Source organism: Cajanus cajan, chromosome 6 (assembly GCF_000230855.2).
Source record: "Cajanus cajan strain Asha chromosome 6, NIPB_CcT2T_4, whole genome shotgun sequence".
NCBI lineage: Eukaryota > Viridiplantae > Streptophyta > Magnoliopsida > Fabales > Fabaceae > Cajanus > Cajanus cajan.
The window spans coordinates 56,463,266-56,490,349 of NC_138522.1; the positions used below are offsets into that span (position 1 = coordinate 56,463,266).

General features: G+C 32.5%; 3 protein-coding genes across 4 annotated transcripts; 2 read left to right on the forward strand and 1 right to left on the reverse strand.

Moving 5' to 3' along the window:
* The first annotated feature begins 970 nt into the window (after positions 1 to 970).
* LOC109798040 (metal ion-binding protein) lies at positions 971 to 12,889 on the forward strand. Of its 2 annotated transcripts, XM_083077724.1 has the most exons (19): positions 979 to 1,360; positions 1,439 to 1,558; positions 1,673 to 1,744; positions 1,843 to 1,913; positions 2,008 to 2,107; positions 2,198 to 2,296; positions 2,786 to 2,912; positions 3,923 to 4,056; positions 4,136 to 4,195; positions 4,370 to 4,605; positions 5,815 to 6,244; positions 7,264 to 7,587; positions 7,708 to 8,310; positions 8,402 to 8,575; positions 9,498 to 9,725; positions 9,835 to 10,118; positions 10,702 to 10,974; positions 11,257 to 11,379; positions 12,114 to 12,889. In XM_083077724.1, exons 1-19 carry the CDS (start codon positions 1,208 to 1,210, stop codon positions 12,244 to 12,246), a joined length of 3,744 nt encoding a protein of 1,247 aa, XP_082933850.1. In that variant the 5' UTR covers positions 979 to 1,207; the 3' UTR covers positions 12,247 to 12,889. The 2 variants fall into 2 exon arrangements, with proteins under 2 accessions (XP_082933851.1, XP_082933850.1); XM_083077725.1 differs by lacking the exons at positions 11,257 to 11,379; positions 12,114 to 12,889 and having other exon boundaries at positions 971 to 1,360; positions 10,710 to 10,850.
* A 688-nt stretch (positions 12,890 to 13,577) lies between these two features.
* LOC109797536 (glucose-1-phosphate adenylyltransferase large subunit 1) lies at positions 13,578 to 20,557 on the forward strand. Its single transcript, XM_020357597.3, has 15 exons — positions 13,578 to 14,824; positions 15,336 to 15,458; positions 15,567 to 15,740; positions 15,854 to 15,946; positions 16,106 to 16,189; positions 16,271 to 16,326; positions 16,409 to 16,502; positions 16,604 to 16,716; positions 17,182 to 17,254; positions 17,415 to 17,495; positions 17,590 to 17,676; positions 17,766 to 17,870; positions 17,966 to 18,072; positions 18,334 to 18,394; positions 20,027 to 20,557. The coding sequence occupies exons 1-15, from the start codon at positions 14,588 to 14,590 to the stop codon at positions 20,126 to 20,128; spliced, it is 1,590 nt and encodes a 529-aa protein (XP_020213186.1). The 5' UTR covers positions 13,578 to 14,587; the 3' UTR covers positions 20,129 to 20,557.
* Positions 20,558 to 23,132: 2,575 nt separating this feature from the next.
* Positions 23,133 to 26,906, reverse strand: LOC109797032 (mannan endo-1,4-beta-mannosidase 1). Its single transcript, XM_020356920.3, has 6 exons — positions 26,748 to 26,906; positions 25,992 to 26,380; positions 25,688 to 25,882; positions 24,669 to 24,791; positions 24,101 to 24,306; positions 23,133 to 23,794 (listed from the first exon to the last, which is right to left on the reverse strand). Exons 2-6 carry the CDS (start codon positions 26,367 to 26,369, stop codon positions 23,446 to 23,448), a joined length of 1,251 nt encoding a protein of 416 aa, XP_020212509.2. The 5' UTR covers positions 26,370 to 26,380; positions 26,748 to 26,906; the 3' UTR covers positions 23,133 to 23,445.
* Positions 26,907 to 27,084: the final 178 nt, after the last annotated feature.

A 27,084-nucleotide genomic window follows, 5' to 3' on the forward strand; every position in this document is an offset into this window, starting at 1 on the left:
ATTTGAATGTTTCAAACAGTTAAAACATCTGCTAGAAAAATTCTGTGAGAGAGGATCTTGAGTTCAGAAAAATATATGCATGTTTCCACCTATACATGATATTAAGGATTGAAAAATCCTTACAAAATGATGTAAAAAAAACCGTACAAAATAAAAAAAAATAATTATTACATTAGATACCATTTTAGCATAATAATAATGATAAATAAAATTAATTATCATGTCATAATATTTAGATAAAAAAATTAACATAATTATAATGACTTCATTAAATAAATGATTTAATTATTGACTTTGATCTTCATTATAAGACATTTATGAGATAATTATATATATATTTTAAATTATGTTATTAATATAAAGTTTTATTGACTTTGTTTATAACTGATTTTTATCGGAGTATTTGGTTATTTACTTTTAGTTAAAATTTTCTTTTAAATAATGTTTTTTTAATATATAAAACTTGAATTTAAAATTTTGTTTAAAGAATTAAGTTTAATATAACTTGGACCAATCACTCGTTGATATAAGATAATTATACTAATTATTTTAGTTAATTATATAAAATAAAATTTTTATATATCAATTTTATTTATATTTATTTATTATGAAATTGTCATGAGAGAAGTGAAGATACTACTTAATTTCAAAATTTATGCATCATTGTCAATGAAAATGAATGATAAATATTAATTAAAAAGTTTAAAAGAATATGTATTTATTAAATTCTCTTTTCATTGTTAAAAAATGTATATAATTGGCGTTGAGAAGGAAAAAAAGGTGGTAGGGTGGATGGGCAAAGCGCATCTTGGGCGAAGACAGAGAATATTCACAGCATAAGATTAAGATTAAGCGGAAGCGAGGGGAAAAGAAAAGATTGCCTCATTGTTTTTCGCTGTTAGAGAAACATTTATATTTATAATAATAATAATTAAATAAACACGTTTTTATTTTTATTATGAAATAAAATCAGCGAAGATCGGTGTGTGTGTGTTTTATGTTTTAAGTTGGATCACGCTGAACTGAGCTGACGCGGCTTTCGTGATCACACACTCACTCGCTCAGTCACGTCTTTCACGTTGTTGGCGTTGGTTGCAGTGGGAAAGTAAAAGAAAATAATAATTGAAGAAATTCGCGGGAGGACTGAGGAGGTGATAAAATCACCTGCAACTGTGTCTGTAAGTCTGTAACTAACAAGTAAGAAGAGATGTCGATGATACCGAAGGAGCCGGAGCAGGTGATGAAGATGAGAGGCGGTTGTGTGTTGGGGAAGAAAACCATTCTCAAGAGCGACCATTTCCCTGGTTGCCAGAACAAGCGTCTCTCTCCTCAGATCGAAGGCGCTCCCAATTATCGCCAGGTAGGTCTTCTTCTTCGCTTTTTTTCTTTCCTTAATCCAATTCTGCTCTTGATTTAATTTCAATGCCCTTATTCTTAGGCATCCGACTCCTTGCATGTTCACGGCGTTGCCATTCCCACGATTCATGGAATCCGGAACGTTCTCAACCACATTGGCGCTCGATTCAAAGTTCTCTGGATTAGCCTTCGCGAGGAGCCCGTGTGTTCCGCTTTTTCGAAACTAATTCTCCTTTCTTCTTACTTGTTACTTCAGCTTTAATACTTTAACTCGTTCTTTCCTAACTTTTTTGTTTTCTTCCTTTGTTGGAATCAGCTTGCGTACATTAATGGCCGTCCCTTTGTTTTGCGAGATGTGGAGAGGCCCTTCTCCAACCTTGAGTATACGGTGTGTTGCGCTGGCTGTCAATTTAGTCGGATGCTTTGCTTACAATTTGGTTGAATGATTGAGTTTGTTGAGTTGTGTGGCATTCTGTGCTTAATTAGGGAATTAACAGGGAGAGGGTTGAGCAAATGGAAGCTCGTTTGAAAGAAGACATTCTGGTGGAAGCTGCAAGGTATTTCTGTGCTGTGTTAACTGCAGCTTGTCCTTTGAATTTGTGCTTGTCTTTACTCATTAATGTTTATCTTATTTGCATATGGATGCAACAGATATGGAAATAAGATCCTTGTGACTGATGAACTGCCAGATGGGCAGATGGTGGACCAATGGGAGCCCGTGTCAAGTAATTCTGTGAAGACACCACTAGAGGTATGGCTGAAACTTGTTTGCTTTGGGAGTGTGATAATTCTCAATCAATTTTCTGATAGAAATGCATCAAGGTTGTTTTCTTTGCTGTAGGTGTATGAGGAATTGCAAGTGGAGGGATATCTTGTTGATTATGAACGTGTTCCTATAACAGATGAAAAATCACCAAAGGAATTAGATTTTGATATTTTGGTTAGTTCTTTCACTTCTTTCAGTTCTTTGCATGTATTTGACATACTCTTTCACATTTAATATCACTCTCTGGATACATATTCTCTTAGAATTTGGATTTAGGATTTAACTCTATCTCACAAAATCAGTTTGTATAGTGAAGACTATCCAAGCTTTACTCAAGTCACATATGTAGTCACATATGTAGTTGATATGAGACTAAACCACCACCTTTGAGACTACAATTAAGGGAGCCCCCAAAGAGGCCTCAACTAAGGCAGGCTAAGGGTGGGCGCATTTAAGGGGGCTTTCCAACACATTCTTTTGGTACAATCAAGGGGTTGGGTGGTGTAGTTTCCTTCTCTATTTCCACGTATTGAACTTCTGATGAGTGATGCTTTATTGCCTAGGACTCTGAGTAGTTATTAATGTAGAAAACCCACTCACTTGTTGAGTCTCTTGAAAACAATGATTTCCCGTATCTTATCTACTCTTCATCTTTGATTTTAGGTTCGTAAAATTTCTCAAGCCGATATAAATACAGAGATAATTTTTAATTGTCAAATGGGGCGTGGACGAACTACAACTGGAATGGTCATTGCAACTTTGGTCTACCTCAACCGAATTGGGGCCTCTGGTACTCTTTATTTATTTATTCATTATTTTTTCTGATTTTATTGCTTATTTTCTTTTATTTATGTTGTTCATCCAAGAAATTTGAATGTAAGACTGTGACTTCATGTGGCTATTTATTTTGCTGTTTAATGAAAAAACAAGAATTTTATTTTCTTTAAAATGCACTATTTTGCTACAAAGATTCTGGAGCATGTGAATACACATTCCAGCATTTGGTTAAAATAAAAAGTCTGCACATATTTTTCATAAATTCTGCATTTTTATACCAAGGCAACATATGGATTAAGGCAGATGGCTATACCCTTCGTTTCTGTGATTGTTTGCATCTACCTAGGTTATGATGTCAGTAATGAGTTTAATGGAGTCGGAGCTGGTTGCTTATTTTTATGGCGTGGTTATTTCACTAGCTTCTTGAAGAAGAAAATATATTTTATGGAAATACAACTCCAAAGGTTGCATTTTTTTTCTTCATATTATTGCTAGGTTACAGCCTTACAGGGCTTTTGTCCAGCTAGTGATCATGGGGATGTTGCATATTGGTATGCATGTGCAAATGAGTCTAACATGTGACATGCACGCACTGACCTATTAATGGGAGTGAGGGAAACTCAATGCACCTATTGAATTGAGATTTAATGCCTTTAATCATAATAGTAGGTGAATGAAGGTCATGACTATTTGTTTTCAATCCTTGCCATCCATAATTAATTCAATGACCATGATTAGTTTCTTTCTGCTCACACAACAGATCACTACTTTCATTGGATATATATGCATGCATCAGAATTTTGTTACATGCATATGGTATTACTAATTTATATACTGAGTAACCCTTATTTAAAATTATTGTGAGTGACTTGGAAAGAAAATTGAATGATGCCTAGCATTATTGAATTTCTTCAATATTTTCCTTTAATTTATTCTTACTCCCTTGTTGTCAAGTTCAAATCATAAAGTGTACTAGTGGAATTGCCATCAATAAGGTATTGCATATATGCTATTACATGATAGGGTTTCCAAGAAGCAATTCAATTGGTAGAATTTCTCAGAGTATGGCCAATGTTGCTGATCATTTGCCTAACTCAGAAGAGGCAATTCGCAGAGGAGAATATGCAGTCATAAGAAGCTTGATTCGGGTGTTAGAGGTATTGGAATTAAACTTAATGTTTCTTTTATAAAATAAAAAATATGTTCTTGTTGTCCTAATTATCATACATGTTTTAGGGTGGTGTTGAGGGGAAAAGACAAGTGGACAAAGTCATTGACAAATGTGCTTCAATGCAGGTATATCTGCTTCTATTGATTCTGTTATTGTATTATTCAAAAATAAATTTCAAGTTGGTTGTTTGTACTACTACTTCAATGTTTAGAATTTTTTATAATACTTGTATTCTGTGGGTTTATTTTTCATATTTTCTCCAAAAATGCCTCATTCATTCCTTGTCTTGCTTGAATTAGAATCTACGTGAAGCAATTGCCACCTATCGCAATAGCATTTTGCGACAGCCAGATGAGATGAAAAGGGAGGCATCACTATCTTTTTTTGTGGAGTACCTGGAGAGATACTACTTTTTAATATGTTTTGCTGTGTACATTCATTCAGAATGGGCTGCACTCTGTTCTAATACTACTGATCACCGTGGTTTTGCTGATTGGATGAGAGCAAGGCCTGAACTCTACAGCATCATTCGCAGGTTAAAATTTTAATGATTGTGTGAAGCCTGTGTTTTTTAATTTTTTTTTATTTTCTCTTTATTAGTTCTATGGAGTATGGTCCCATATTTATTGGGTCAAATTGATTTTAACTAGTGAAAATTATTTTGGGCCAAGTATCTCTAGCAATGAAATGTTTATGTTTGTAAATTTTACTGAACTGAGCTTGCTTCTACTTTCAAGTATAATCTTCACTTGTATGATCTAAGGTCCTGATTGCCCTTGTACCTTGGTACTGGTATGAAAGAAATCCTTGCATTTATTTAATCACTTCTCTTTAGTTTCCAATAAGGTTTATTTACACAATTAGTTGGGACACAAGATTTGCATCAATTTCTGGCAGTGACTATCTCTGTTTTGAATTATGGTGATGCTTAGGTAAGTAGAAAAGCTTCTTGTGTGGTTCCAAGAAAGATTCTTTTTTTTTTTTTGGTAAACCAAGGTATTCCTTAGCCAAAAGCTAAGGAATAATCCCTCAAGTATTAAGATTTATATAAGGAATTGGCCTCTCCCAACAAATATTTTTCATACACATTGATTAGGATCGAACTCATGACCACGTATTTAAGGGATAAGGTTATCTACCAATCATGTCATACCTTGTTGGTCAAGACAGAATCTTTAAGACAGCTGATTTAAATTAGTCTTTAATTCTCAAAATAAAACCACACGTGGTGGTTAACTTCATTGTTGATTTTGGCATTATGCTGTGATTGCATTCTACCTTTTAACTTTTTACCTTGAAAATCTTATATCTTTTGTCCCACCCCATTCTTATTTTGTCTTTATGTCAGTAATCTGGAAAGAAACACCAAGGACTTGACTACATCTGAGATATCTGCTATGCTTGCAGTTTATAGCAATTTTCTTGGCTAATTTTCACCTGAAGATGCCGGATATTTTTGTTGATCTAATATTCATTCTTGGCATACTTAAATTTTTTTTTTCATCATATAATTGGACCATTTTTACTAATTGGGTTTTGTTGAGATCCCACATCGACTATAGATGTGGGCAAAGTAGAGATTATAAAGGCTTGAGCAATCCTCACTTCATGAACTAGCTTTTGAGGTTGAGTTAGGCCTAGTCCAAATTCAAGAGATTTTTGACGAAATCTAATTGGTTAACTTGCTTGATCTTATGTCTATTAACATTTGGTGTGACTCATAACAATTAGCTTAGAATTGCAGGTTACTCAGGAGAGATCCAATGGGTGCACTTGGATATTCAAGTTTGGAACCATCTCTAAAGAAGATAGATGAATCTACTGATGGTCGCCCTTCTGAGATGGGTGTGGTTGCTGCCTTGAGAAATGGGGAGGTTCTTGGCAGTCAGACTGTTCTCAAAAGTGACCATTGTCCTGCATGTGAAAACCCGAGTTTACCTGAGAGAGTGGATGGTGCTCCTAATTTCCGAGAAGTTCCTGGATTTCCAGTTTATGGAGTGGCAAATCCAACCATTGATGGTATCCGATCTGTCATTCGCAGGATTGGTAGCTCTAAAGGTGGACGCCCAATACTTTGGCATAATATGAGAGAAGAGCCTGTTATTTACATCAATGGGAAGCCATTCGTTCTTCGTGAAGTTGAGAGGCCATACAAAAACATGCTGGAGTACACGGTAAACATCACTTTTAACATATCTTTTTAATCAATTTTGAGTTAAGGAAGGGGGATTGTAAACTAGATGTTGATATTAGAATGATTGGCTTTTGGCTTTCCCAATTTTTCCCATAGTCTGTCAATTGGTTTTTTATTTAATACATTAGTTGTAATTGGTAGCAGGAACCATACTCCAAAAAGAATGTAGCACTCTAATTGTGAAAAAGGTGTATCTAGATGAACAGTGTGAGACAGGCAATGGGATCTGTGTTTACAGTGCTTTTTTTTGTTCTTTGCACAAAATGTGATCCATGAAGTCAACCTTACCTATTGGGATAAGGCTATTGCTGTAGTTGTAGTGTCTTCTAGGGTAGCAAAGAGAGAGACTTCTCACTCTGAAGTATATATTACTTGAGATAATGATAGAAACTGGATCAGAATAATAGAAAGACAAGCTTCTATGAACAGAAAAGAGAACAAATGATTCCTAGGGCTTTTGAGAGGCCTCGACTCTGCCACAACAATCTGAATTCCCTCTCAAAAATCACTAGATAAAATCTCCTTCTCACCCCTTTTTCTTATTTATAGGCAACATGCCTTGTTTCTCTAATTATCTTAACCCCCAGCTAACTAACTCTCTAATTGTTCTACTATGTAACTCTGGGGGTTACCTATCAAATGAATATTAAAGCCACAAAGCTCATAATCTATTGGATGAGTATTGTCAAGGATTAACTCTTCTAAAACCTTAAGCTGTTAAGTGGAGAGTCTGGAGACCAAGGAATATTTTTATGTCTAATAAATATTTGATCCTTTGAAAGTCAGTGCAAATTATCTGGTCCATGCCCCTGTATTTTGTCTGGTGTCAGGGAATGTGCTAATGTATACATGATCAACAGATGCTGAAGTAGATATAAAATGAAGCTTATGTAATATGTTAAAATTAAAATACCATTAAGGGCCCCTTTGAATTTCATGTTAATTTGAAAATTTGTCCCTAATTGTTGGTGAATTAAAAATTGCAATTTGTTCTTTCAGGGCATTGATCGTGAAAGAGTGGAGAAAATGGAAGCTCGATTAAAAGAAGATATCCTACGGGAAGCTAAACACTATGACGGTGCCATAATGGTTATTCATGAAACAGATGATAAGCATATATTTGATGCTTGGGAGAATGTTACCGCTGACAATGTTCAAACTCCACTTGAAGTTTTCAAAAGTCTGGAAGCTGAGGGATTCCCCATTAAGTATGCGCGTGTGCCTATCACTGATGGAAAAGCTCCTAAAAGCTCTGATTTTGATACTTTAGCAATTAATATTTCTTCTGCTGCAAAGGACACTGCTTTTGTTTTCAATTGTCAGGTAATTTGTTAATTTTATATCTTATGCTGTATAGTATGACCTTGTTCATTTTGTGTTTGTCTATTAGTTCTTCCCTTTTTTCCCCCTATTCATTTCTTACTGCTGCTATTGATATAACAGATGGGCAGGGGCAGGACAACCACTGGTACTGTCATAGCTTGCCTTGTGAAACTTAGAATTGATTATGGTAGGCCCATTAAAATACTGGGCGATGATGTGACCCATGAAGAATCAGATGGTGGTTCTTCAAGCGGAGATGAAGCTGGGAGTTATGTCACTCCATTAACCTCCAATACTTTGCAAAGAAAGATAGACGAGAAACAAAATCGTGTTTTTGGTATAAATGACATCCTTTTGTTGTGGAAGATAACAACATTATTTGATAATGGTGTTGAATGCCGAGAGGCCTTAGATGCTATTATTGATAGATGTTCTGCACTTCAAAACATTCGTCAGGCTGTCTTGCGGTACAGAAAAGTATTCAATCAACAGCATGTTGAACCTAGGGTAAGGAGGGTGGCATTAAATCGTGGTGCTGAGTACTTGGAGCGGTACTTTCGTCTAATTGCTTTTGCAGCATATCTTGGAAGTGAAGCATTTGATGGATTTTGTGGACAAGGAGAATCCAAAATGACATTTAAGGTTTGGTTGCATCGGAGGCCAGAGGTGCAGGCTATGAAATGGAGCATCAGATTGAGGCCAGGGCGATTTTTCACTGTTCCTGTAAATGTCTTTCTTGCTTTCTTCTTGCTGTATTATTTTCCCCCTCATTTGAAGTAAGATTGATTCAATAAAATGTCAATTTAAATTGTAGGAAGAGTTGAGACAACCACAAGAGTCTCAGCATGGAGATGCAGTGATGGAGGCCATTGTCAAGGCCAGAAACGGTTCTGTTTTGGGGAAAGGCTCTATACTGAAAATGTATTTCTTTCCTGGACAGAGAACTTCCAGTCACATACAAATACATGGTGCACCTCATGTTTACAAGGTATTTTTACTTATGCAAGTACTACTAACGAAACTAACTCATCAAATTTGTGATGCCAGAGGGTAGGGCTACTCGTCCAGTGGTGACCTACAGGATCATCCAATTGTAGGTAGAATTAGCATCTTTAACATGTTTTTTGGTGAGTTTATTTGAAGAAAACTATTGTCTGCGGACCTTGATTGCATGATCAATTTTGTTACCTTGTAGTTTTTCATGTAGAGTACATTGTTACCATTAGTAGATAATTTACTTTTTATTTAGTTTATAGGAATTCTAAACATTTTTTTTCTTATACTCTTTATTATTAGTTGAAATTTATTTGATATCACAAATTTTGTGGATCTCAAGTATCATTTAATGAATATCTCTCCTTAGTACTCACTAAAATTTGTGATTCTCAATAAACTTCAGCTAATAGCAGAGAGACTATTAGAAAGACTGTTAGACAAAATGGTGCCAACATTTCTCTTTAATTTTTTGTTTCCACTCATTTTTTCTTACACTTTTCATACACATAACACATAGCAATAGTTGTAATATAACTAATTTTAGAATATATTTATAATTTTTAAAATAAAAATATATTATAATTTATATTACCATAGTTTTAATTAAATTTTTTTTATGCAAGTATGACATCATGTTTTGTTATTTGGGACTGCTGACAATATATAAAAGTGACCAATGACCTATTGACTGTTGCAAGAACAGCAAAGGATCTAAATGATGAAACATCATGCTTACAGTATCCTGCTTTATTATATTGGTGTTCAATGGCTTTCAGAACTTTTTTTTTATAATTATATTCCAATTCTTTTCTTTTTTTTTAATAAATGAAAAAGTTTCATCTCATGTTTTATCAATGTAAGTATAGTAATGTGGTTGACCTAGAATATCATTATCTAATATTTTACCTTTTCAGGTTGATGAATACCCTGTGTATTGCATGGCAACTCCAACTATCTCTGGTGCCAAGGAGATGCTAGACTATTTGGGTGCTAAGCCTAAACCTTCCTTAACAGCTCAAAAAGTTATATTGACTGATCTGAGAGAAGAAGCAGTTGTTTATATCAATTATACACCCTTTGTCTTGAGGGAGTTAAACAAACCAGTTAATACACTCAAGTACGTGGGAATCACTGGTCCTGTGGTAAGTCATCTTTAGTTTGTTTGTTTATAATATGTACCTGTGGTAAGAAGCAGTTGGTAGATTTCACAAAATTCATTGTGTTGCACAACTCATGGTAACTACAATGCAGGTGGAACACATGGAAGCACGGCTAAAAGAAGATATACTAGCTGAGATTAGACAGTCTGGTGGGCGAATGCTATTACACCGTGAAGAATATAACCCCTCAACAAATCAGTCTGGTGTGGTTGGATACTGGGAAAACATTCGGGCAGATGACGTGAAGACACCTGCGGAAGTTTATTCTGCTCTAAAAGACGATGGATATGATATTGTCTACCAAAGGATACCTTTAACAAGAGAGAGAGATGCTTTGGCCTCTGATGTTGATGCAATACAGTGTTGTCAAGATGAGTAAGTATCCTCTACTTTGCAGTATATGGGTCTTGTAATGCTTGCTGACTTTTTTTTTCTTGTTCTGTTTGCATCAATTATAATTTGGGGGTTTATAATATGTACCTAGAATTTTCAATACATCAATTTGTATTTAGAATCATAACCAACACATGATTCCTAATGAGGGTATTGCTTTGTCTCTGAAAGGCAGTCATTGGACAGTTTGGCTTATAGCACTATACTATCTTTTGTTAAAAGTTGATTCTTTAGATCTCTGAAGTGGAATCATATATTTTGCTAAGAATTTTTAAAAACATAAAAGATTCATACTATTAAATAAATATGTAAAATAGTTCCATTCAAGGCACAGGTTGCATACCTGGTCATACTTGCATAAATCTGTCTGGCTAATCAATGTGTCAACTGCTCATCATTTTGATTCCTGCCCAATGTGTTCTTCATTTGTTCCCTGTCTTTTTGTATCCATATCCATACTGTCTAGAAAATAGAAACTGTAATCCCACTGTTTTAATCTTCGAAGTCATACTTCATTCAAATATGGCAATGTATTTTTATTTTCTTACCTCTTACTTTATTGTAGCTCTGCAGGTAGTTACCTTTTTGTATCACACACAGGTTTTGGTGGAGTCGCATATGCAATGGCCATCATCTGTATCAGACTTGATGCCCGATCCAAAGTCTCACAGCCATTATTTGGTCCTCATATATATGCAGTGACTGAAGAGAGCTTGCCCTCTCGAACTTCTAATGAAACGACACTTAGTATGGGTGACTATCGTGACATTTTGAACCTTACAAGGGTCCTCATACATGGTCCCCAGAGCAAAGCAGACGTTGACATTGTCATTGAAAGGTTATTAGGCAATTTTTTATTAGAAGCTTTACTAACCATATGTTATTATTACCTTTATAAGAAAGTGTTCACCACCAATGTGAATAAATTATGTTCTCTTTGGTGCAGTAATGCATACTGTGGGGTGAGAGGGGGTTACCTTTGCATATATATTATTTTTTCACTTTTGTAGTTCTGAAATAGCTTTTGCATCATTTAACCATTCGAGAATTTGATCTGACAATTTAGCTTTAGTTATTGGCTTTTAATTGTAGATACTGAATTTTTCTATTTTTAAAATAGATGTGCAGGTGCAGGGCATATACGAGATGATATTCTTTATTACAATAGAGAATTTGAAAAGTGTACTGATGATGGTGATGAGGAACGTGCATATCTTATGGACATGGGTATCAAGGCTTTGAGGTAAATTTACGTGTCTCACCTATAGGAATGTTTTCTTGGTACCTGCAGAAGGATATGATTATATTTTCTCTAAAAAATATGTGGAGAATGGATCATATCCTCATGGATGCTGGTGCTTGTGTATGTAGTCAGGGGGTGGGGGGTGTATTGACACGAGTACAAGAATTAATGCAGTTAATCATTTACACCACTAATTAATTTATAGAAGAAGATTTTGATCAACCCAATTATAGAATTATAGCTAATTATTATGTAGATTTTGCATGCTAAATTTGAGTTTTAAAATACTGTTAGTGTTCATCGATAATTTAATTTCTTTGCAAAGTAATTTATATGTTAATTTGGTGAAATACATTTTAACCGAGCATGAAATAAAGTTACATTGTACAACTTTCTATTCAACGATGAATTTATAAGAAACTTTATGTCGCGAGAAGTTACTCATTGGTGTAAGTTTCCCTTTGATTTAAATCTCTTTTTCGCACATGCATCTTCCATTTAACCTCCCAATCATTAATATCTATCATTTTGATCTTACTCTTGCACATCAAATTTTTAAAGGGAAAATAAATAGATAAATACATAATTATTGAATTTTGCAACGCAGTCATTGCATAAAAAAATTATTCATCATGTACAATTGCTTTTATGTCACTGGTGAGTGTTGGTGATTATGTGTCGGACATGTAACATTGTGATGTGTAACCATTTCTGTTTTTTCCCTCCACCTGCAGGCGATATTTTTTCCTCATCACATTCAGATCTTATCTCTACTGCACCTCTCCTGCCATTATGAAATTTGAAGCATGGATGAAAGCAAGACCGGAGCTTGGTCATCTATGTAACAATCTAAGAATTGATAAATGATATGGAAATGCTTATAACCACATTGTTAATGTTCCGTGGGCATTTGCTGTTACAGTTACAGTTTGCGCCACCTATAGCCTCTCCTCATGCTGTGCAATACATTTTTGCTAAAAAGCCCTCAGATGTATTACACTAGGCACGCATGCTACTTTGTAAACTAAACTGCCATCTCAGGCAGAGCAGCATCCTGCACTCAGTTTCTGTCTAGCAGGTATGTCACGAGTGGCTGGCTGTGACATAAGGCATGAATATTGGTGAACAGAAGTGTTCATTGGAGACCTGTAGGGCAGTAGATTACACTACCGAGGAATGTTATAATATCTCTTCCAAAGATTGTATTTATTTTCAGTGTTTGTTTGGGAGTTTTGTAAAGGATGAAATGTAGTGCTTCAATAGGATGGGAAGAGATATAATTCTAGTGAAAGGGCGGGAGGAAGGTTCTTTATTTCTGTAAACCCAAGTTTCATTAGTATCCTTAAGAATCTTAGTTATTTCAGTCAAACTCAATTGTATTTTTGTATTTTTTTTCCCTTTATCGAAGAAGTAAATTCTCACATGGCTTAATATAGTTAAGGAGAATATCCATGCCGGTTATGCCCATTAGCCGGTTAACTGTCTCACACCAATTATATTTTTCTGTTTATCCTGTGTTCTTCCCACTAACTTTCACTTGTCAGTTCTCGCATTCTGTTATATCAGTTCATTTAATTGGAGCCTTTTATTTGAATTTCTGTGACTGTGAAGCCTTTTAATGGAAAGGAAAATGCTTGGTGCACCTCATCCATCTCTCTCATCACCTCACGAGTAGTCTAGCAAGGCTAACTTTAATCAATCTTGTATACGCGATCTGTGTGTGTGTATGAGGGAAACATTATATAATATATCAATAACATCCAATGGCTTGATCATTCCTATAGTTACTAAATTCTCTCATCATCCCGACTAACTGAGTCAGACACAGAAAACCATTCTACAATTGGGTAGAATTTCGTTGCCATGGTTAAAGGAAAAAAGGAAGCGTTGGGTTATAGAATAAGATGAGCTTCATTTATGTTTCCAAGTTCTTTTTTTTTTATTTTTTTAAAGATTATTCTATGAAAAAAATGAGGGTTACTTAATGATTTTTATTGTCTTTAGAAAAGTATAAAAAGATGAGCGTTAAAAAAAATATGATTAGTATAAAAGTAATTTTTACATAACAAAGCATGTCAGAAAAATGCACTCCTTGCATCGTGTTGGCATGTTATATACTAGTATTTTTAAAATGACGGATCACGTAATGCCCGCGAGCCTCCTGCTAACAGTGCTCACTTTTTGCGGTCAGAATTATGAAGGCAAGTATTTGTCCATGTCTGTCTTCAGGCTCCTCAACTTATCCGTAGCAGCTCGTTTTGCCTAGCGACCCAATCAGCAACGAGCATCGACGGGGTTAAAATTGAATCCACTTTCTCGGTTTTTCTTGGATAATGGAAGCTAAATTAGAAATAGGCATAATGGACATTATGATTTCTTGTGTTTTAGTAATGACGCTTAATGACCAACAAACAATGCAATGCGCCTAGCTGTATGTATGTAACTTTCTCTAGCCAGCTAGTGAGAAATTGGATTCCTGGTAGAGAACACATTATTAATATTACGATGTTGACGATAAAAGGAAGTCGTTAATTGGTATGTATTGATTCAAAAGACATCTGCCTTAATTAACGGTTAGATTTATTAGAACAAAACCTCAAAAGAGGAGGGAAACAGCTACATGATCTGACAAAAACAGCGTGCATTTAGGAATAAGGATGCCATTTTAGCTTTTAGTGTGGTAGAAGCTGCTGAGAATCTTTAGAAACTTATAACCCGGTTTGAGTTGTATATGAGATTTTCTGATCCGAATGAAAAAACAAAAACAAACAGAAAAGCTATTACTATTAAGCCATTCCTTGCTCTACCTCGAGGGAAACCCACCTTGCTTTAATTCTTTTTAAATATTTCATAAAACATGATACCCAACAAGACATATATGCTGCTGCTTTAATTTCCCCCCTTTTCCTCTTCCCTCTACATTGCTTAAACGGAAGGGTATCTAACTTTCTATTTCCATTTAATACACATTGCTTCTGTTTATAGATCATTAGGTAGTTTGGAGCAAAGGCTCTCGTGTTTTTCCCACATTTCTATTTCCATTTATACACGTTCCTTCACTTGTTTTTTTATATATATTTTAGATAATATAGCTGAATTAGTTATGTCTAGTGCTGTTAAACTTGGGCTTTAAATAATAATCGGATTGTTCAACCGCGTTTGGGAGGAATCAAATACGACGGTTGTCACGGTGTATAGCAATTTAGAAATGATGGTGGCAAGTGAGCTTCATGGATTTTCCATGTCCCTCGGTTCAAAGAAGACATCCTTCCACCGTGACAGGAATCTCTATTCCTCATTCTCTGGCAGCAGAGTGAACTTGCTTCATTCAAAGAATGTACCATCTGGATTTCCTCCACGAAAATTCTTTAGTGTTACACAGAAAAATACAACCAGAAGATTTTTGACTACTTCTACTCTTGCAGACGTTGCGAATGATTTTATGGTAACTTACTTTTTATTTCGTTTCCTGAATGATGTCTTAGTTTGTGTTAATGTTATGACATACTTCAGGTTTCCATTATCAATTTCGGCTCCATTGAAAGCCTTGGACTTGCTTATCCTGATGTTGACTTTGAACTTGATCATTGATTATTGACTTAGTTTTTTTCCTGGTTTATTGAGAACAAAAATTATTCATAGTCATGGAGAGCTACCATAATTAAGTTATATTCTTTTGGACAAATTACACTCACATCCCAATGTTTAATAAAACTTGATACCCCTCCCTTTTTTGACATTACTTTGACCTCCCTTGATCCATATAATTACTCAAGAGAGGTCTGTGTTAACGAGAAGGATCTATGATATTATATTAGATAACTTAAGGGAGGTTTGTGAAGGTAAAAAAGGAAGGGTATGGAGGAAAATTGTGTAATTTTCTCTTTTTTTTTTTAATTAGGATACGAAGACTTGTACAATGAATATGAATTTACCTTGATAATATTGCATTTCAGGCCCTTCAATCACCAATACTTACAGGAAAAGAAGCCAACCCGAAGACTGTTGCATCGATCATATTAGGTGGTGGAGCTGGAACTCGTTTATTTCCTCTTACTCAAAAAAGGGCTAAACCTGCTGTAAGTTATTAATCTCACTAATCAGTGGGTATCATTTATGTTATTCCAGGCCTAGGCTTAAATTCATTCATCTGTCTTTTTATGTTCTACATTTTATGTGATACTTAGGTGCCATTTGGAGGATGCTATAGGCTGGTGGACATACCAATGAGTAATTGTATTAACAGTGGAATTAACAAAATTTACGTCCTTACACAATTTAATTCCCAGTCCCTCAACCGCCACATTGCTCGAACATATAATTTGGGAGGTTGCATTAACTTTGGAGGTGGTTTTGTTGAGGTACTCAGTCTTATATTATTATTATTATTATTTTTTACCATCCTTGAAGTTTGGTCTCAGGCTAAAACTTAATGACATGATGGTATACACAAACTAAAACTTTGTTATGATAGGTGTTGGCAGCAACTCAAACACCCGGGGAATCAGGAAAGAAGTGGTTTCAGGGTACAGCTGATGCTGTTAGACAATTTCTTTGGTTGTTTGAGGTATTGTATAATTCTTTTTTCCAGTTCTTAAAATTGTAGATTTGGAAAGAATAGTCCATTTTTCAACAAGCTGATAGGATTACCACACAATGCAAACATATTGGGACTTATGTCATTCTTACATTTACAACAATGATTGAGTTTGTTGGACTCGAACAGGATGCTGATCATAAAAATATAGAGAACATTCTGATATTGTGTGGTGATCAGCTCTATCGAATGGATTACATGGAAATTGTGCAGGTTGGTATTGGCTCTTAGTTTGATGATTTTTTGCTGATTCACTTGAGATAATTCACATGACTACTGATCCCATTCATGCAGAAGCACATTAATTCATGTGCTGATATATCTGTATCTTGTCTCCCAGTGGATGGCAGGTATTCTATGTATAGTTTCCTCTTTTCCATTCTACATATTGTGTTTCTTAAATATTTACATTTTCTTCTCTTTTGCCTGTAGTCGGGCCTCTGATTTTGGATTAGTGAAGGTTGATGAAAGAGGACAGATACGCCAGTTTCTTGAAAAACCAAAAGGCGAATTGTTAAGATCTATGGTTGTTACTTTTCCAATTAATTTCCTCTTAGAATGACTGAGTAATAATCTACTGCAGTTGTCAATATCACCTGTCTCTGATTGAAGTACTTGTTCTCATAGCATGTAGATACGAGTATTTTTGGACTATCAGCTCAAGAAGCAAGGAAATTTCCATACATTGCATCAATGGGTATATATGTGTTTAAAATAGATGTTCTGCTAAAAGTTCTCAGGTAATTTAATTTACTTTTCTGCAATTGGTACATTATTTTCCCTGTTGCTTCTTATTCCCCCATTTTTAGTAGAGATATCACTTTTGTACTTGGGGGTGATTCTATTAAGGTAATGAAGTAACCGTGTCTTCCCTCGGTGATATAATTAATGGAGGTGATATGATCTATTGTGCACTATTACACAATTATGGTTTTGCTCACTTCCTTGCGACTCCTGTTAATTATTATAATTTAGAACAAAAACAATAGTTGTCTTGTTCTACTAGGAAAGGTTGGTTACCTTACCTTATTAGGGTCTATGCAAGACAAACTTGATATGAAAAATTAACTTGTGGTCGATGCTCTTAATATTGGTTGGATTTTCATCGTTTCATAAGTTAACTGTCAATTATATAAAACTCTGGATAAACATAGACCAATTATATATGGTGTGATTTTCATTTTTCTATGATGACAAATTTTCAGGGGCTGTTATCCTACTGCAAATGATTTTGGATCTGAAGTCATTCCAATGGCTGCAAAAGATTTTAATGTCCAGGTAGTTGCTCAAAGTAAAAATACTAAAAGTCATACAAATTGTCCTAGCTGAAGGGTTTTTCCAAATATTCTGTCAATGTAGTTTTTGATGAGGGCATTAAGCTATCATATTCGGTTTTTATTGTAAAATAATCAAGGTTGGTCATGGTATTTCATCACAGGCATGTCTTTTCAATGGTTATTGGGAAGATATTGGGACTATAAAATCTTTCTTTGATGCGAACTTGGCTCTCATGGACCAGGTAGGTTTTTAGTATTTAAGATATAGGTCTCAATGAGAAAACCGAATCCAGTGAGTTTATACAAGCTGCAATTTATTGTTCTTCCATGTTGAAGCCGCCCAAGTTTCAATTGTATGATCAGACCAAGCCTATTTTTACGTGTCCTCGGTTCCTACCTCCAACTAAAATGGAGAAGTGTGAGGTAAAAATGTAAAATAAGTTTAGTCCATGTAACTGACTTGTGTGATTCTAACAGAGCCTAATGGGATTGTGCAATAACGTGAATTGTAGGTAATTAACTCTTTGATTTCAGATGGCTGCTTTTTAAAAGAGTGCACAATTGAACATTCCATTGTGGGAATTCGCTCAAGACTTGATTCTGGGGTGCAGATAAAGGTAACATTTCTTCTTGTGAATGGTTTGGCATGAGTGTTTCTTAACCTGACATGAAGCCATATTAGTCATATTCACAATCACTTCACACTTCACAGGATACCATGATAATGGGTGCTGATTATTACCAAACGGAGGCTGAAATAGCATCTCTTTTAGCAGCGGGAAATGTTCCAATAGGCATTGGGAAAAATACCAAAATTGTGTAAGAATTCTGGGAAAAAAAATGTTTTGTCGTAATTTAACATTATACAGGATAATGGATGAACAAATCTATATGGTATAACAAGAAGGATTCGCATCATATTCTTTGCGTAGTTTTACAACTGTTTCTTCTAAAGTAGAAATATAATAAGAAGGATTCGTATAACATTCTATGGGGAGTTTTACAACTGTTTCAATCTTTCCTGTTATGTCTTTTTTGTTACACTATCTTTTATGACTCTTGTACGAATTTTATATGCAGGAATTGTATAATTGACAAAAACGCAAGAATTGGAAACAATGTAATTATTGCAAACAAAGACGTAAGTAATGATTTAGTTGTTCAAGTTCTGTGCTTTCTCCAGCCATTTTGTTCAACAGTATGTGTGCGTAGATTAATATCATACTTTTGAAAATTCTTCCACTATCGCCTCATCTTGACTTAACCATAGACACAAGTACAGTATGCGATAGAGTAAGGATTATTAAGATTATACTTTTGTTGGCAAAAGAAATTGTCATTAGTACTGTGTAAATCATCATAAAGGAATAAAAGAGCTATTTTTTTTTCTTTTAATGGATGCTTACATTATTTTGTCTTGTTATTTATTTTCAAAAAATCACATTCTCATTCTTGATAAATTAATGTGTTATACTTTAATATATTTAAATTTTAACTAACATTTTAAATATTTTTCTGTCTACAATTCTCAAATCATTAGCAACTAATTTATTTATTTTTATTAAAATTGGGATATTAAAGATAAAATAATGATTTTTTAATAAAATTTTAAAACTAATAATAAGAAAATTTAAAAATAATTTAATCTTTTAAAGTCTTGCTTTAGGAATGAAAATAAGTCAAATTGTTTGATCATGACATATGACCTAAAATATATTAAATTTATGTCAATTTAAACTTTTTTAAGAAATAAGTTACGTTTAAAATTTTATAAAAATTTATTTGATTAAAAAGGTTAGACTTTTAAGTTATAAAAAATAATCTTTTAAGACCTAAAAAGTAAGTATACTGGAGTAAATATAATCATTTTTTATTAGTATTATTATATTAAGTTTATTATAATGTTTTAAAGAAACATATTATTTTTTAAAATGTTAAACACGTTGAACACCATAAAAGTTAAACTTATAAGTCTATTAAAAATTTACTAATGCCTTATTGTAAAACATATTTTTAAATAATTATCATGAAAGTTGGATTAAAGCTTAAAAATAAGTGTATATTGTATAAATAAATTAGACTTGCTTTTTTATAAAGTCTAGCATATTTATTTTCATTCTTGTACTATCTCCTGAGTCACACTAGTTTTTTTTTTTTTGTTTTTTGTTTTTTATATAGTTTATAGTTTGTTTTACATACAATTTTTTCTTCTCATTATTGGTATATTAACCGAGGAGCCTATTTAGAGATAAGATTTAAGTAAGTAGACTTTTCAAAAGCTTATCTCATAAAAAAAATAAGTCTGTGACAAACAATAGAGTAAACTTAGATCTTAAATTTTTAAGGAAAAATCTAAAATCATTGATTAAAAATTTAAAATAGATTTTTTTTATTATTTAAAAGTGTATTAGAATACTCTCTGATATAATACACCTAAAAAAGAATACTCTCTGGTATGATTTTCATGTAATTTTTAATAAAAAAGAATTACATATCGATTTCTTAAGCAGTGTTATAAGGATAGCTAGTAAGACTTTTTTTTTTAAAAAAAAAAAATATATATATATATATATATATACATTAAAATTATTTGAACAAAATTTAATTTCACTAACCCTATTTCTCCCATACTTTCAATCATTAATAAAATATTTAAAAGTAACTAATAAATGTTTGACATATCCATTGAGAGCACTTTACCCGTTTAATTTACATAAGCATTGTATTTTGATTAGAGTTAAGAGAGAAATTAAGAATTGTACTTGTAATGCAGAATGTGCAAGAGGCAGACAGAGCATCAGATGGGTTTTATATTCGATCAGGAATCACTGTCGTGTTAAAAGACTCTGTAATTAACAATGGTACAATCATTTAATGAAGGGTGCAAGGTGGTCACAAAATGCAGCATCACTCAAAATTTTCACTAAGAATAAATTTTACGGTCCTGGAAAATAAGGGCTCAAGTATCAATTTTTGAATCTTCAATCAAGGGTACACATTCATTTGATAGAACATTTTTGTTGGCTCATCGGGCTACAAAATTGTGCGGCCAATCAAATTCTTTGTATCGCTGCTGTTACATGCCGAAACGGTCACAAATTAGTTGAGATTATTTGCAAGATTGAATATTACCTTTGGAATAAGAGAAATTTTGCCATCAGTTGCAAGAATAAAAGCATATATCATTGTTGTTTACCCTTGAGTGTTAGGTATGATCCATTGTTCAAGAGTCATCACCATGACTCACATCACAAGAAATGAACTATAATGGAAGAGAAAAATTATTGATTTAGTCTCTCGCATGACACCATGTGAGAGTGAGAGAATATAACTTAAATATTTATTATATATAACTATTTTTTTTTTAAATTATATATATACATATATATATTTTCAATTTTTATTATAAAATACTTTAAATCAAATCATACAAATCAACATAAATAGTTATATTAATTGATTTTATTAGATTTAAAAATAATAATATGATTTATCAATTTTATCTTTTTTATTTATCATTAAATTTTTATGAAAGAGGTAAAGAAATTATTAATATTAATAAAAATGGTAAATGATAATTAAAAATTTTAAGAGGTGAAAGAATAACACTTATTCACACAATCTTTAATAGGGACATACTTGAAAATTATAATTATTTTTTTTTTATAAAAATTGTAAAGTACTTTAACAAAAAAACTAATTAATTCTTCTAAATTGTGTTTTATAATTAAAATTGGAGGAAGTATATTCGAATATATAAATTATATTTAAAAATTGAATAAATAAATATTTTTAAATATATAAATTATATCTTATATTGATGATAAATAATTTATATTATAATATAAGTTTTTTTTATTGATAATTTATTTTTAAAATATTAAAGTTTAATTCATCTAATTATAATAAATAAAAAATCGAATCAAGTCCTATATATTAAAATCCAAGGAGTTATCTTGTATAAAAATGTTTTTTAAATAATTTATTTATTTATCTTAAATTTAAAATATAATTTATATATTTAAAAATATCTATGTATAGTAATTTATAATATAATTTATATATTTAAATATAATACTTATTTATGTTGAATTTATTATAAAATTTAGTTATTTATAATAAATATTTGACCTATAAAATGTGCATATTAAAATATTAGGATATTTTTTAAACTGCTTTATCAATCTTAAAAATCAAATTCAAAATAAAAAAATTCTTTTAATTTCTTTAATTATATTTGCTACCAAATCAAATTTTTTTAAAATTTAAATTCTAGTCTAGCCCAAAATCAAATTCAAATTTATTGGAGGGAATTGTTGAACTTATTTGACTCTTTAAAAATGTGGACTTCGCGAGTCAAACCTTAAATAAGTTAGGCTAGTCCATATATTTACCTTTATCTACAACTATCACTATCATTATCACCATTACAATTACTATTATTTTCATCATCATCATCGTTGCCACTATTATCATTGTTATCATCGTCATGTGGGGTGAAAATGATGGGTATAGTGATGATCATTGTAACAATGATAATATCAATAGACAATGATAGGTATAAAGGTGATAGTAGTAATTATCTTATGAGAGATATTTATAATAGAGTTTTAATCTCAACCATTAATTTTAAGGTTTGAATATGTTTTTAGTCTTTTAGTTTTAATTTTTGTCCATTAAATTGTTTTTTTTATTTTTTATCTTTTTAAAATTTGTAAACATTAATATATATATATATATATATATATATATATATATATATATATATATGTGTGCGCGCGCGCACATGCATGTATGTATAGATCAAATTTTAATGATTTAAAAAAAATGTATTAAATTTTTTTTAAATTAACGATTAAATTATTAAAATTTGATATAAATTATAAATTATTAAATAAAATAAATATTGATAAATTTGCTAATTATATTTAGAATAAATGAATTTCTGTTGTGTGCGCGTGTATCTATACAAGAGGAGTCTCTCAGTACTTTTTCATAGAATGAAATGATGAATAGCTTGGAACATGTTGTGATTGGTTGAGAAGCTGATATACACCTGACTGACCTGACCTGAGCCTTATCCATTCCAGGGCCACGAATCACCTTGTCCATGCAACAAACAAAATTAAAGTTAGCTATTTTCACCACTTCCCAACTACTTTTTCAATAATCGTCCAATTGCAATCAAAGATCATAATCTCTTTCCACCCCATGCTAACAACTTCTTACCATTTCCAAGTGTGTGGTAGTAGTACCTTGCACCAAACAGAATATGGTTCTTCTTCTTCAAACTTTGAGACAAGGCTACAATATTTGTCCTCGTTACTAATATTTTAAAACTCCAATTTTCCCAAGCTTCATCTTCTACACCATCTTCCTCCTGAAAACTTTTCAGTAAAAACCATCATCGGACTCCTTCCCTAATTTCTTCTGGATATATCTCATTTATATCCACAATTGCTCCTTCTATGTATTTAATTTGTGATACTCATCACCCACTTGCAACCACTTTATTTTGCTTTCTGCTTTATCATGTATTGAATTATTTATGCATCAAAACTCAGTTTAGCTACCTCATTTATTAATTAAGGGTCCATTTGTTTTAAATTTTGATAGAATTGATTTTTGTAGTATTCCTTATAAGAAAACTAATTTGTATTTAAGTATGACATTAAAATGAATCGTGGAGACATTATTCACTTACACCCGAAATCAATTCTACCCGATGACAAACTCAATTTTTTTATATCATTGATCTATAATCATTTCTGTTGAATAATTTTATCCACCAAGGAATATCGCAAGAAAACACTTGTATTCAATATTTTCTTTGGTATAACATAATTCAAAATTATGAATGTTATCCAAACAGCTACTAATTAAGAAATGAACATGGTATTCAATATTTCACATCAGCTGATGATATGACTTAAGTAGTGTATATAAGTTGAACAATTCTCACAGCTGGTTTTGCAAGATTGCATTAGGTCCAAAACACACCTTCTAAGACATTGTTTTTCACTTTTATTTTCGTATACAAGAAATAATTAAACATTAAAAACTGTTTTGAAAATTGTCTTCTTGATGACGTTATTTGCTTAATTTGTTCACACCACGCATAATGCTTGTAATAATGAAAACACACAGGGAACAAAAAATGTTACAAACATATTTAGACGAAATGCTTCTCCACTAAGCAATACTAGACATTTTGTGGGATTGCTGTTCTATAATTCTGGTAGTTGAAGGACTCTCTTCAAAGATAACTTCATAACCATCACGGAAACTATCCATTCCTTGAGCCATGAGCTGCCAAAATAGCCCACCCGCACAGGGTCCCCCACTACTAGCACTATTGTATATTGCACTATACATTTTATTCATGTAACTGTCCCTTTCAACCATGCTTGATAACTTCGAAGACTTGCCAAATTCACCAATAACAATAGGTTTTCCAAGAACATTTTTGGCGTCATGAATATGTGATTCTACCCATTTGTCAACAAATGCAACCTGAGCAGCTTCGTTTGAGCCTGGCAACCTGCATGTACCCATGTGTAATTATTAACTTACCTTATAATATACTTAATTTTTTTTTATACATAAATATGATTCATGCAGTATCTTAAAATTAATAACTTCAAATTAATTTAGACTAGCTAAACATAACTTCTCCTAATCAAACATTTTAATATTGATAAGAATTGATCTTGAATAGATCAAATTGATCTCATATTCCAAAACAGACATTACAACTATTGGTTAAGAAGTTTATTCATGTACTTTTCTTAATTAATTTTGCATGTGATAATTGATTGATATTTATAGTGAAAAAAAAAGTATATACCACTGTTCAGGGTAGAGATGTATGGTAGCAAAATCGACTTGGTGAACTAGGTTGTTTGAAATGAAATCGGTACCAATAAGTTGGTAACCAGGATTGAATTGTTTTTTTTCCGGCACTGTTTCACCGTAGAACCCTTCTAGTCCTATTTCCAGCAAATGGTTCCTATCGATGGATTTGACATGGGCAGCCATCTCAGTCACCCATTCCTGCAAAAAGAAAAGATACAAATTTTAATATTATCATTTAATTATCTATATCTATATTTCGAAAATTAATGACCAAGTTTAAATAATTTTATGCGATTTAATCAATTAATGTTCACATCTCTGCGATAATATTGTTTTTGGCTCTTATAAAAATTGGGTGGCCCCTGTTTCTTTTAGGAATCTTAAAGTGAAGGAAATTAAAGGAATAATACGACATGGGTAATTAATAACATGCAATGCTGTCAACTTGTGAAGAAAGAAAGCCAAAAACAATGACATATATGTGTGTTGCGTGTGCGGCCAGTTATGTATGTAATGTTTGATAATATTATGTAGGTGGTAGTGTGAGTGAGAGCAAGAACCTGAATAGCTTTTCCGGAGTTGTCGTGTTGGGAACGAGGTTCATTCATAAGTTCCCAAGCAAATATGGCAGGATCGTCCTTATATGCCACCCCAGTTATGGTGTTTTTTCTTGTCAGCACAGTCTGCATATTTATAAACAAGAAAAATTAATCACCAATGTTTTAATTTCTGAATTTTGGACAGGGAAATAATATCCATATTGTAGTAATGAAAATAATGAAGATTTATGACAAGGAAATAATATCCATATTTATAAACACGAAAAATTAATCACCAACGTTTTAATTAATGGACCTCTTGTTATACTATTATTTTGGGAAATCTTGTTTGATATAATTTTTTTTATCCTTTTTAATTAAAGAAACATAGAATTTGCAGAATATTAAATTATTTAAGTTCTTTTTTTTTTTATAGAGAAATTAATTAAGTTCTTTGTCATTGATATATTTAAAAGTAAGGGTATATACACACTACCTTTATTTATTTTTTTCTTCTTACATCCTCTTCGTAAAAAATATCTATATATGGATTTTTATATGACTTAGACATCCAAAATGATTTTTTACACCCAAGCTATATGACATTTAGATATAGAATTAAATAATTATTAGTTATTTATATTTATATATTAATATAAAGTAAAATATCATAAAATATCAATTAATTGATTTTAGATATATTGAATTAATTTTGAAAATTCAATGCGTACGTGAGAACTTTAAATTTAATTATTACTCATAAGATTTATTTTAGACAAAAAAAAATTACTTAGAAGTGACACTTTTGAGATGTGCTATCAGCATAAACTACGCAAATAGTTAGGTATACCAGAGGAAAATTTATTAGATAATTTAGAATTATAGTATCAATCAATAACTATATCATATATATTTAAATTTTTGAATTTATAAAAAAATTAATAATAATTAATTACACATGATATAAAGATACCACCTAATAATTTTTCCACGAGAGGTCCTTTTATGGCCATGCATGGTTACATATTGGATTGACTCACCTGAATATGGTTTTTGTAAAGTGTCTTAACAACAGGATGCGTAAAGAAATCGTCTTCGTTGTTCACGTACGCACCATGTTGCTTTACCCATTCCACGTACTGATTTTTCCCACCAAAATCTTTCCAGTTGTTGACCAAACTCAGTATCAAACGCACCCCATGTTTTCCCGCTTCTGATACTACAAAGTCTAATCCCTACACATGCAACCACGTAACATATATGTACGGTATAACTAAATATCAAACATGACATAGTTCTAAACTGCAACAATCGAAAATAATATATTAATTGAAGATGCATTACCCTGAATACTTGCTCGTCGTAGGAACCGGGAGAGACCTGAAGGGCTCTGTAACCTGCATCATTGAAAGCCCAAGTTCTTGCAACAGTTAAACCATGGCTTGAAGCTTGTTGCAAAATGGTAGTGACCTTGGGCCTTGTGGATGGGTCAGAAGCCATAACCATTAACCAGTAGGCGTTGAATCCGTTGAAGTAGAAACGCTTGTTATTCAGAACGAAATTGGTGCCACTTCGTTGAACGAAGCCACCATGCTGAACTAACATGCTGGCTGACTCATGAACATGATCACCTTCCTCACACTCCACATGTTGAACAACAATCATGGCCACCATCAAAGAAGTCATGATGACCAGGTTCTTGAGACATCCATTCCAACCCATATCTCTTGGTGCTGAGAACATCACAAAATATATCACCACCAAATTTCTATAAACGATGTCTTCTATATATCTACTATTTTACAAAACTAACTACATATATACGCATAGCATATCAATTTGTGGAAATCAAATTTTACTCAATTAGTTAAAGGTTTTTTTTTTTTCTCTTTCTCTTTCATACCATCAATTTCTCTTTCTTCTTTCCCTATCGGGCGCTGTCCCTTATGCATAATTTTTTTGGTGTAATCCGTATTTGTTATAAAGACTTGAAGTATATATTAATAACATTATTACTAATTAAAATAGTGACAGTGGATCACTAAAATCAGTGACCACCAAACCAATGCCACATATGATAAAATGTACGTAGTAACTTACCAAAAATTAATATATTGTAAAGCGAAGAATATAATGAGACGACAGCGAGCACGACTAGGTTGGACGGCAGAGCATATGCTTTTTTTTTTACAAAGGAGAATCTGAAGAATTGTGGAAAATGGCTGATTCTTGCTGCTTTTTATAGACACAGCCACACAGGTATCGCAACGATTATACTCCAGATATGCATTGCAACAGTTTTAAGAAATTAGGTACATGTCATTATTCAAGACCTTCAAGTTTGAGTTAACAATTTCAAATTTTATATTTTGTCGCATATTCATTTCATGCTTCATAAAGAGTGCAAGATGATTAAAGTAAAAATTGCACCGATTAT

Coding starts and splice junctions, on each gene's coding strand:
- LOC109798040 (XM_083077724.1), top strand. CDS start 1,208: ATGTCGATGATACCGAAGGAGCCGGAGCAGGTGATGAAGATGAGAGGC. Junction 1,559..1,672: donor TTAGCCTTCGCGAGGAGCCC/GTGTGTTCCGCT, acceptor TGTTGGAATCAG/CTTGCGTACATTAATGGCCG. Junction 8,311..8,401: donor GGCGATTTTTCACTGTTCCT/GTAAATGTCTTT, acceptor TTTAAATTGTAG/GAAGAGTTGAGACAACCACA.
- LOC109797536 (XM_020357597.3), top strand. CDS start 14,588: ATGATGGTGGCAAGTGAGCTTCATGGATTTTCCATGTCCCTCGGTTCA. Junction 16,327..16,408: donor TGTCTCCCAGTGGATGGCAG/GTATTCTATGTA, acceptor TTTTGCCTGTAG/TCGGGCCTCTGATTTTGGAT. Junction 17,871..17,965: donor ATTCTGGGGTGCAGATAAAG/GTAACATTTCTT, acceptor CACACTTCACAG/GATACCATGATAATGGGTGC.
- LOC109797032 (XM_020356920.3), bottom strand. CDS start 26,369: ATGGGTTGGAATGGATGTCTCAAGAACCTGGTCATCATGACTTCTTTG. Junction 25,883..25,991: donor ACGACGAGCAAGTATTCAGG/GTAATGCATCTT, acceptor TTGCATGTGTAG/GGATTAGACTTTGTAGTATC. Junction 24,792..25,687: donor TTTACAAAAACCATATTCAG/GTGAGTCAATCC, acceptor ATAAATATGCAG/ACTGTGCTGACAAGAAAAAA.